Here is an 11,874-nt window from a genome sequence, read left to right as displayed (position 1 = left end):
TGGAGGCGCGGGGCGCCCACTCGGCCGAAAGCGCCCGCGTTCCCGCGGAGGGACGGGGATGCAAATGACCGCCCCCCTCAGCCCCCACTCGTCCAACGAACGGTGCCCGGCCGCTGCCGTTGCCTGTTCTTCACGATCCGGCAGCCGCCGTCGGGCCATCACCCATCCTCCGACGGGCCGGGCACCGTTCGTCATCAGGCTGCCGTAGCGTGGCCGAGGCGGCTCCAGCGGCAGCGTGGGTGGTAGCCTTGGCCGGGGGCGGCGGGAGATTGAGTAGCTGCGCTCCGGGAGGGGGGGCCGAAGCGAGCGGTGCCGGGGGCGGCGGCCGGAGCCACCTGCGCTCCGCCACCTGGCGCGCCGCCCCCGGCGAGCGGCCCCTCCCGGCCGGCGGCCCCGGCCCTCACCGGCGGGATCGGCGCCTCCCCGCAGGTCGCTTCGTCGCCACCGCCCCGCGGGAGACTCGGGGGTGACGCTCGCCACCGTGCCCGGCATTCGGAGAGGGAGTGCGGTCGCACCGGCCCTGACAGCACCCCACCATGCCGAGGTCTTTCCTAGTGAAGAGCAAGAAAGCGCACAGCTACCACCAGCCCCGCTCCGCCGACGAGGACTACAGCCTGCGGCTGGAGACGGTGCTAGCCCAGATCTGTGCAGGTAGGAGTCCCTCGGTCGCAGCCTCGCTTGCGGCGGACACAGCCCGCCGGCCCCGCATCACCCCGCTGCCAGCAGCACCAGCACCCTCCGGTAGCTGTGCAGCCCCCCGGCCCCGCAACCACCGCGGAGCGCCGGAGGGACTGATGGGGAGTTGGAGAGAGTCCGGCAGCTAACCTTTGTGGGAGTGGGGCCGCCGAGGGAGGCGGCTGGTTCCCACCGCGGATCCCCACTGAGGATCCCCTCGTCTTTTTCCTGCAGACACCAAGATCCCCGAGGACACTGGGCTGTGCCGCACTGTACTCCCCGATGCGGAGCCTTCCCAGGGGCGCTTCTCCCCGGAATCCCACCTTACGGAGGTTGCCGATGGCACCTCCGAATCAGCGCCCAGCTGCGAGGGCAGCGTCTGTGACAGGGTGTCCGAGTTTGAGGATTTCTGGAGACCTCCCTCGCCCTCCGTCTCGCCAGGTAGGACCGGAGCGAGCAGCGCTCGGTCAAAGGTTCGGCTGCGTGTCTGTATCGGTGCCGTGCCGTGGGGCAATGTTTCATGGCTGAGCGCCGCCGTCGAAAACGAGTGGCAAAGTGGGAAAAGGCAAATCTGTCCCTTCCACTCGTTTTGGGGCTATCTTTCTCGGGCTGTTCTTCCAGACCATCTCCCACTGCTAAGAGACCCGCGAGTGACAGGCTGTAGGAAAGTTATGATGCTATCGGGTGTTGATTTTTTTAATTAATTGCCAGGGGCAAGCCTGTTATGTTTTAAAGGTCCCATTATTTTCCTACAGGGTCCTGCTACCCGGAGTTTAAATGTTTTAAGACATAAAAATTTCTACTAGGCTATCTAGTAGTAAACCTGTAGTAGACAGCCTTGACTGTGTTTTGCACTACCTGCCAGACGTTCTTCCTAACTCCCTTTCAGTTTATTTCTTGGCTATAAAAAAGATCTCTCCCTCCCCCCCTCCCGTCTTTTTGGTTTTGTTTTGGGTTTGATGTTTTTTTTTCCTTTTCTAAAAACGCATTCGTAAAAACCAGATGAAAATAATGACAGTCAGATTTAAACACCCCAAATCCAGGAAACTCACACTTATGGCTGCAGCGCCTGTCTCTAGCTCCCTCGTCCTGTCTTTGATGTGGTTGGAGCAGTGGGAAATGCTGTCCCCAGCCTGGCGCGAATACTTATCGCGCTTAAAAAATACAATGGTGTCATTTTATAACAAAAATACGTGTATTTAAAACCTACTTTTTATTGCCTCTGTTAAAAAGTAACAGCTGGAAAAAGAATAATTTCTGTCTTAGTGAAGGAAAAATTGTCTCAGCTTTACCGACAGACAGCAGGCACCAGCAAACGAATACTTAGTTCCACTCCCCCATCGATTTTCCCACTTGATCTTTATAGTGTCCTTGCATATCAACTGTTCGTAATTATGTGGGTTTGAATTTTTAAAGTCTCCCCCTCTTTTAAGAGTCCTAAAGCCTTTTGAGAGGACATTCAAAATGCTGCTCAGTGCCATCGCAGCCAGCCACGGGACAGTTTCAGCCTGTCCAAATGACCGACAGGACCGAATGCAGCAGTCTCTCTTTTCTCAGAATTTTTGTATTGAAATGTAGCAATATGTGTAATATTTGTTCTAATTAATTTGTGCCTTGTCCCACTCCTCCTTCCCTAAATAATTACAATTTCTGCACAGCAAACGGACCGCTTTCATGAGGTGTCTAATAGACAGATGTAAAATGGAGCATGGCTGCTCTGCCTTCTCCTCCCTACTAATTTCTTCTCCCACTGTGACATTCATTAGTTCCTGCCAACCTTCCAAACACCTAGGGAAGGTATTTTAGCAAAGTGAGGGTGACATACCTAGATGAAGACTTTTTTCATGAGTGGGGGAAGGTGACCCTGGGACTGTTTGATCCCGTTCACAGGAAGAGCTAGGGACTCTCAGTTCTGTAAGGAAAGAGCTTTACTAAATGAGCCTCGTGCATTGAGGGAGATTGCTGTTATGTTAATGATCAAGACAGTGGCAGAATTAGATAGCTGGGCTTCCTCTCACAGACGTCTGTTGTGTGTTGCTGCCCACCCCCACCCCCCACTACCCTGCCAACCCCCTCTGCCTTCCAGATGCCTTGTCAGATTCAGTGTGAAGCTGGAATTTGTGCCTAGATCTCTCCTGCAAGATGCACTGATGAGAGATTGAATTTATCAATTTTTATTGTGTTTATCTGGTGGGACGCAGTTTCTCTGCTTTGACAAGCAGGACAGAAGAGGAATGATGTTTCTAAATCATGCTTGGGGCAGGTGCAGTGAGCAGTATCATCACCCCCTTATTCCATAGAAGTGAACATAGACTGTACCTCGATATGCAGTAAAAGCCAGATTTCAGGTTTGTCTGAGTGCTGTGCTGCTGATTGAGGTGGGCATAATATCTTTATTGGGCTGTTAATGCTTGAATACCTTGCTAAGTCCATCAGTGCAGATCACTTTGTTATTTAACCTCACTTTCTACCTGTGTCTGTAATGCACGATAGCTCAGTGCTGCAGTATATTAGTATGTTCTGATGAGCCTGTTGATGGTACTGACTTGGAGGGAGCCTTTAACTGGGTATAATGGAGTTGTACAGAAAGCGTGGTGGTCTGTGGAGGAGGACACTTGAATCTGTTTTTGCTGTACCTGCTAATCAGTTCCCAAACACTTCAGGTTGAGTTTCCCTTGCCTTCAGAAAAGAGCACTGAAGTTTCATCTCCCAGAAGTGGCCTATATAAAGGCTGCACAGAATTGATAGTAAGAGGAGAGAGAATCTGCCTCTTCCTCCCTGCTCACCCCTTGGAGGGCTGGATGCCATGGAGAGGCAGAGACGCAGAAGCATCTCTTGCCCGGCATTGTGGCAGAGCAGGCTTCGTAGGTCTCCTTGGTGCTAGGTACAGGGCTTGGATGGTTTGAGCTTGCCTCTGAGAAATACAGTGTGAATGGCTCCCCTGCTCTTGTGCTAGTGAGGTTTCCAAATCATGTGAGGTGATGGAAGAAACACTGCACGCAAACTGATCTGTAGTGCAGTGTTTACCGTGTCCCGTGTTGCCAATTCCAAGGGCTCAAAAATCAGGTCAGCTTTCCTTCTCCTCTCCCTCAATGGACTGGCTTAGAAATCAAGATTGTAAGTAATACCTTATGGATATTCAGTTGTAGTGTTGAAATATTGAGGGTTTACGTTTTCATGCTTTCCTTTACAGTCTGGGCTAGAAGTTGTATCTTTTTTTTTCCTCTTAAAGTCAATAAGGACAAACAAACAAAAGGAAAGCTGGGGGCCTGATGAAATCATGCAGTTTCAAGAGCTGGGGCTTTAAGATAGTTTTGAATCTTACGATAAAATCATGAGAGATGGCAACACTGAAACTGGTTGCAGAGACACAAGATAGATGATGTGACGCTGACCACAACTTTGCAGTCAGTGCAGAACAGGAAAAATCATGCTCAGCACCATGTCAGCTAATTTGATTTCATTGCTCTGTTCAAATGTCCCAGTTGGTACGTGCACAGATATTTCCAACCAAAAGACTGCTAATTTCAATGGAAAAAAAAAAGAGACTGTTAATATCTGAAATTATGTAAAAAATACGAAACAGTCAAGTCATTCAAAGCTCAATTTCTACCTCATTTCCCACCTTCTGTAACCCTTGGTGACCATTTGCCTATCCAAATGGAGAGCCTAACACATCTGCCCTCCTTCCCTAGCCCACCCTGATTATCTTGGTTTGCCAAAGGCTGAGAAACCCATGGGAGCTGTGAAGCTGACAGGAATGAGTAAAAGCAAGAGAGCAATTGTGGGTGGGCAGCGTTTCGGGTAAGGGAAGCCCAGGTTGTAAGGGATGCCAATATCTCTGTAAAGGCATGGGCGTTTTTCTTTAGTTGACTAAAACACTTGTCCAGAGCAGACATTTCATTCTCCCAGTGCTGTTACCTGTTGTGCTGAAGAGTGAAAACAAAGCACCTCAGACATTAATCAGCATCTGTAGCAGACACAGTTGAGGTCTGGCACCTCATGTTCCCTGCCCACCTGTGCTTTGCTCTGTACAAGGCTCCCTGAGCATCTGTGTCCTTAGACACTGATTTCAAAGGCTGTGTTCCTGCCATTGCATCAGACTCTGCTATGTGATTCATCTTGTGGTGCCCACTGCCTTGGTCAGATGCCATTGCCAAAGGTGAGCCTGTTAGAGCCAACTGAAGCCATCTAAGCTTGTCCTGATGGAAGATTATTTTGATTATGACTGAAAGGAAAATCTTTTTGTGTCTTCAATTTTTAATGTGGCCTATTTTCAATGATTTTGTGAAGCTCAATGTTTTGGGTGGACTCAATTTCCTTACTTGGAGAAACTCAGAGCCAGATGAAACAACCATGATTTTATTTCAGATGAGGAAGGATTTTAGTTATGAGTTTGGGTTTTTTGTTTGTGGTTTTTGTTTGGGTTTGTTTTGTTTTGTTTTTCTTAAAAAGAGAGGCATGATATTCAAGCACCTCAGAAAGCTGTTCTTTAATTGTGCTGGTGTAGTTATGGACAGTTGTGGCATGAAGTCAAAAGACTAGTTTTGGGCATTAAATTGTGCAACAAGCAGTTTTTAGTTTTGTCAAACTGGTAAATCTCAGCATGTTTGCTCCTTCTGGCACCCCCATAATGTCATATTTGCTGTATGGATGTGTGGGATATATATCAGAGTTTGAATATTTGGACTGTCAGCTTTGATGCCCATCTTGGGACATAGCAGATATACTTTTCAGAGGAGCTGCAGATAAAACCAAACAAAGCTGTAGATGGAGTTGTTCAGTGTCTCAACTGTAAGACCAACGTGTACATACCTGGGCACCCAGAGATGGAGGTAGACAACATTGGTGGCTGCTTTAAATAATTTGTCTGGGATAGGAAGTGAGTAGGTAGTACTGGGTGCACTGTCCTTACTGTACAATACAAAATGTCCTCCCATTAGAGATGAAAGGGCAGCCTTAATGTGCACAGGGGTCTGGCTCTAGGCACAAGTCTGACTGCTGAGATGATTCTGCCCCTTGATGGTGTCTGGATCGTGACGCGCACTAATTCCCATGCCCTTGTGTTTCTGCAGCCTCGGAGCGATCCGTGTGTCCATCCCTAGACGAAGCATCCCCCTTCTCGGTGCCCTTCAAACCATACATGTGGAACAGCCTAGGTGGCTCTGAGCTGAGGCACCTTGTACAAAGCTACAGGCCCTGCCCAACGCTGGAGCGAACCTCAGCCCTGGGGCTCTTCTGCGAGCGAGGCTCTGAGCCTGCCCTGTACAGTGCAGAGTGTAGCTCTTCCCTTGGACTTTATGGTGACTTCAGCACCCCAGGTCCAGGGCTGTTTGAGCGGCCGCCAGCGGCAGCACCCGGACTCTATGCTGAGACGCAGCCTGGGCTGCAGCAAGAGAAGGGGCCAGGTGGCATCAAAGTGGAGTCGGACCTCTTATGTCGCCCGTTGCTCATCAGCACTGGCTCTTACAAATGTGTCAAGTGCAGCAAGGTAGGGATCTTTTTCTCTCACACCGGTTACAACTCTTCCCCAGTCCCTTCTCCCAGGCGAGCCTGACACTGTGTGCTCTCTCCCTATAGGTCTTCTCCACGCCACATGGCCTTGAGGTACATGTGCGCCGCTCACACAGTGGCACGAGGCCCTTTGCCTGTGACATGTGTGGCAAGACCTTCGGCCATGCAGTCAGCCTGGAGCAGCACAAGGCTGTGCACTCACAGGTGAGAGTGGGGCAGACTGCCAGGATGAAGGTTTGCAGGCCAGGGCTAGCACCAGCTGTCTGTTTCAGCAGGCTCTGGGGAGTCCATGAAGGCAATCACAGGGCAGTAGGTGGGCATCTAAACTGAGGAGTGGAAGAAAATGTGGTAGGGCTGCAGTGGGCAGCTGTGGTTGGAGAATATAGTGGCAAGCAGAGGAAAGGGTGGGCAGCTAGAGAGCAAAGGAGCAAATCAACAAATTAAAGACCCTGGGCTTTGTTTCCATTCCCTAGACCTTGTATGCATCTGTAGTAAGCAATGGGCGCTTTTGGCACTCCAGAAATCACAAATGATAAATAATAAATTTTCACTCTCAGAGCTGGAACTTGTAATGCAGATGTGGACCTTTCTGAACAGCTAAAGCAACTCACTGTGCTTTCTTTTGACACAGCTCTCCTCATTATTTCTCCTTCCCTCCCACAAAAAATTGAGTCTTCCCTTGTTTCCAGTTATTGTGTCTGTACAGAAAACATCTGAACAACTAGTCAGGTACAGAGTACAGGCTTCACCCGTCTCGACACACTCTGAGTCACACACCAAAAGAATACTGTAGTTAATTTTGGTAGGAGGACCTGTAACATTTTCCGCCTGCTGATATTGTGCCATATTTCCCCTTCACCCACCCACTTGACCTGGCAAATCTCCCTTCTTCAGATTGGCTTTTAGAGGATATAGTTACAGCAGTGTTTTTTTTGTTTGGTTTGTTGGGGTTTTTTAAAGTTTGTGAGTGTGCAACAGCAGCACACAATGAGGGGAAACATATCATCACCCATTAAATCATAGTGAAAAGAGCAGCACTGCATATTGTGCCAGTGGAGGGGACAACATTTCAGGGAGAGTGCCTTAAAAGCCAAATAAGCTAAGGTGATTGTGTGAAAATATGTCAGGAAGAGGAAGGTGACATGGTAGTTAAGGGATGGAAAGAAGAAATGATTTGTGGTGGAGAGGAGTGTGTGAGGGAGAGGAGAGAGATGGCCAGGTCTTCATGCATTTTGTGTGACATGTTAAAGTAGTAAGCCAAAAAGCTGTTTTCCCCCCAGGTTCTCTAGCTACCTCCCCATTGATATAATCGATCTACAAATAAGCAGATAGTCGCTACCCTGCAAGCAGAAGTTAGCCTGATGCAGAGATTTCCCAGGAGACCCAAGCAGACCTCAGCACCCACTTTTCTGTTTACAGTGGAGAGAGAGGTGGCCTCTGAACACTGCTGCAGCTGTTGGGCTTCCCAGTGGAGTGATCATGTCTTGGGCCCCCGCTGAAATGTGCAGGCAGACTCTGCCCGGTCAGTCAAGGCTGCTCCCACCTGGCCATTCCTGCCAGCAGGAAGAGCTGCTCAATTAAATTGTTGTGAGGAGCGATGCACAGCACTGGGAGAGGGTGTATTATCTTTTTTTATCATGTGGTGCTATCATGCTAGTTAGTATCTCCTCAGGCCAGTCCAGCCCTCTGGAGAAGTGAAAGGGTTTGCAAAGGCAGAAAGGGCAACACTGCTGTGCTGCCAAGAAGTTTGCTGTTGGTGTAACGTGTGTGTTTGGGCTCCTCTCTCTACAGGAACGCAGCTTTGATTGTAAGATTTGTGGCAAGAGTTTTAAGAGATCTTCTACTCTGTCCACTCACCTGCTCATCCACTCGGACACCCGGCCCTATCCGTGCCAGTACTGTGGGAAGCGGTTCCACCAGAAATCTGATATGAAGAAACACACCTTCATTCACACAGGTCAGCCCTGCAGCTGCTGGTGCTCAGCCCCAGCTGTAGGGGCAGGTCTCTGCAGAGGTCTCTCTGTAGCAGTCCATTCCTCCCCAGCTGGGACAGTACATCACCCATCAGTGATTCTCACTGCCCTGCTGCTGTTCATGCTACTGGAGCTCTGCTTGTGTAAAGGACGGTGATTTGACTGTGGTTTCATGAACAGCAGCTGTGAAACAACCCAAATCCTCACAATTCAATCAGTGTTTCCTCACTAGGATCCAGCAATATTTATTCAAAGGGCTTTTGTGTAAGATGATTTGTATAGTATTATACTCCTGAAGCCTTGATTTGCAGCTGAGGTTCCTAGAAAAGACAGGTGAATTTGATTGCAGTATTTCTTTCTGCAAGTTCTACAATTTTACAGTAGTAACAGGAGTCTCCTCCTTTAGATCAAACACTAAACCAGAGGGCCGAGGGTCCAATTTTTAGTCTTTCTAAATATTTGTTCAGATTTGTCTGCATCTCCACTCAGACTTTCTGCAGTTTGATACAGAATGGAAGAAGAGGTGCAGAGTTCTCAAGTTTCACTGTTAGTAATAAATATGGAAACTAATAAAGTACAGCTGAATCACCCTAGGAGATTGTTTTAAAAACATTCAGTGAGCAAGCAGGTTTATCAGATATCTTTAAAAGAAAATCTTGCCTTTGAGACCTGCACCAAACACTTAAATTAGAGGGAAATGAATGAGATACAGAAGTGTGTGGACATGAAATAGCAGCTGTACTAGCCAAAACCAAGATTCAGATGACCAAAATCCTGTTTTCTGACAGTGACCACTGGCAAATATCAAGGGTGAAGTCTACAAAAGGCAAATATATAGAAAAATGGTATTAAATGTAGCATTGCTTTGTTGTGAATTTTCTAGATGACAAGCTATGAACAATAAATGTTACTTATAAAGATTTTCCACCAGATGTTTGCTGGATGAAAGTGAACTCTTTAGGAAGTGACACAGAAAGTATTTCCATAGTAATTTTTTCAAACGAGGCTTGCTCAGTAGAATTTCAGCAAAATTCAGAATCAGTCAAAACCATAATATATTGTGAGATCAGAAAGTTTTTAAATTGCTAATATAAAACCAGGACCTTAACTGAATCTGGGTTTCCCTTCATATGCATCATACACTTGTGAACTGAGCATTCAGCAGATTTTGTATTATTTTATGTTTCTAATAATCTGGTTTTCAAACGTGCAAAGAGTTTGTTGCTCCAGCTGAAGTCAGAGGACTCTGCAGGTGCAAAGCCACTCTGAAAATCAGGCGTGGTTTTCTGGTCGAGTTCCTTTTGATCTGTTACAACGCTACATAATAAACACTATGAAAATGCACTGGGATCCTTCTCCCATGGAGGCCAGTGCAGATTTACCACTGACCCCTCGGCAGAAGAAGTTCTGGAGGTTGGGTTTATTCCCATTTATGGTTATTTGCTGCTGGCTCAGGGTGACTGCTAGCATTTCAATGTGAGGAACAGAGAGAAGAGCAGACAACTGGATGAAACCTGCCCTTTAGGGTTCACTTATAGGCTCTCATACCTCCCCCAGGGACAGACCCAGACTTACTGGGTTTGGCTTAACAACTTTCACCTATGTATCCAACCTGGTCCTGTGCTGATGCTATAATAATCAATGTTGGGCATTTAGCATGACCTGAGGGTATTTCCACAAATTTCTGATATTTCTAGGACACAAAGCTAGTTTGAATTATACAGGGTCCATGCAGCCAAATATATTCACAAGTTCTGGGATCACTCTGGCTTCAGGCTGCTCCCAGGACTATAGTGGGCTGATGAAGGTGTAGCCAAGTCCAGGCTGCAGTGTTCAGCTGCAGTGCAGATTCAGTTGATACTTTTGGGCTCCCAGTTCTATGTTTTTTATAAGAATGACTTCTTTGGTAATCACACAGGAATCACTTTGATTAGCTCTAAGACCCAATGTGCATTTCCTGTTTGTTCTGGTCCTGCATAAGCAGCATGTTGCCTCTTTCACACCCTCTCTCTCGCCTTCTGCTTGCAGGCGAGAAGCCTCACAAGTGCCAGGTGTGTGGAAAAGCCTTTAGTCAGAGCTCCAACCTCATCACCCACAGTCGCAAGCACACAGGCTTCAAGCCCTTTGGCTGTGATCTGTGTGGCAAAGGCTTCCAGCGAAAGGTGGATTTACGGAGACACCGGGAGACGCAGCATGGTCTGAAATGAGTCCTAGCTGCAATCTGGAAAGCACCTACAACACTATGAGAAGAGACTCCTTTGACTTCCCCGCTGGACCCAAGCCCTGTCCTGAGCACAGACCCTGGCATCACCTTTCTGATCAGGAGCTTGGAGAGAAACGGACAGGGCCATACATTGACAGCTCAACCTGAATGACTGTGAAACTGGAAATTAAAGGCTGGGGTTTCTCTCCTTCTCTCTCCCTCTCTGTTTCTGAAATAACACTGGAAAATAAGCCTTTTAGATATGAAGCCGGACACTCCAAAGACAGATAAGCTACCAGATGTCTGTAAGCTGGAAAAGATTTCTCCCATGGCCAAGGTGAACCACCCCCCCTTGAATCACCTTGCAGGGACACATGGGTATAACAGTGTTTACACGGTAATGACAGAGAATGACAGAGCCATCAGCATATGGTGTGGGGAGCGTTGCCTTTGTTGAGTTTAAGTGCTGAATGGCTTCACTTTTGGCTTCACTCTTGGTTTCCTGTCAGGAAAACCTGGAGGATCAGGAATGAACTGTGCAGGTTGACATCTTGCTGGTTTCTAAGCAAAGGTACCAGCTTGGGCCTGATCCTGCGTTCACTTGTTCTGGTGCAAAGCAAGAGCTGCATTAACAGCTGCAGAGAGGTAATGTTTATCCTCTCAGAGCCATCTCTCTCTGTGCAAGGCCTGGCTGTGTGCATATGTGTTTCAGGTGTGGGGTGTTACTTCGTGCCCCTGGAGAGAAGGAAGCTTGTGAAAGACAAGTGAAAAAGCCAAAGCACAGAGTTATGCCTTATAACTAGAAATGCATCCAAGAAGTGATCCTGACTGAGGACGGCAGGAGCACTGAGGGGGTTGTGGTGGTGCAGACTTTCTGTTCAGAACCATTACTGGCTTCCCTACCCTGGGCTTGTTCTAATAACTGGAAAATAGCTATTCATTAGCATCATTTGTATATTAGGTTTTGGTTTTTAATTTTTAAAGGGTAACTCAGCTGAGGTGGGCAGGAATCATTATAAAAGAAGAATTGACTAAATTTGCCTTAAATGACCCTGCATTAACCTCAGTTAAAAAAAAATTACTGTTTTTACTCCGTTGACAGGTTTGTAAATGTCCTTATTTAGATCTTATGGAGTGTCTTATGTTTATTGGTACATATTTATTGGAACAATGTTTTAAGTTAATAAAGTATTGAGGATGGTCCAGAGTGATTTTTATTTAATGTGTAGCTTCAGCACATTTGTGAAGGTCAGCCATTACAACAATACCCCACAGCGATGGTCAAGGATATGGCATTCGAGGAGGGAATGCAGGCACACCAGAATTTGCACAAGGGCTCTGGTGATTAAAGGACACCACTGCCATATATATTTGTCTAACTCCCACAGATTTCAGTTAAACAATTCACACTGTTGAAGACTGGGGTATACTATGCTTAGGACTGTCACCACAAACAGGTTTAGAGAGGAAAACGAACTTTTAAAATGTCTGTTTTGGAAATGCAGACTA

General features: G+C 47.5%; 1 protein-coding gene across 1 annotated transcript; it reads left to right on the top strand.

Moving 5' to 3' along the window:
- Positions 1 to 536: 536 nt before the first annotated feature.
- Positions 537 to 10,369, top strand: GFI1 (growth factor independent 1 transcriptional repressor; the record flags this gene model as incomplete). The annotated part of the gene is made up of 6 exons (XM_084266000.1): positions 537 to 651; positions 910 to 1,116; positions 5,751 to 6,166; positions 6,256 to 6,393; positions 7,981 to 8,146; positions 10,191 to 10,369. The coding sequence occupies 6 exons, from the start codon at positions 537 to 539 to the stop codon at positions 10,367 to 10,369; spliced, it is 1,221 nt and encodes a 406-aa protein (XP_084122126.1).
- Between the last annotated feature and the right edge of the window lie 1,505 nt (positions 10,370 to 11,874).

This window comes from Gallinula chloropus, assembly GCF_964237585.1.
Source record: "Gallinula chloropus genome assembly, chromosome: 6".
NCBI classification, from domain to species: Eukaryota; Metazoa; Chordata; class Aves; order Gruiformes; family Rallidae; genus Gallinula; species Gallinula chloropus.
The sequence above is the reverse complement of the archived record's forward strand: the minus strand, read 5'-3'. Positions and strand labels throughout refer to the sequence as shown.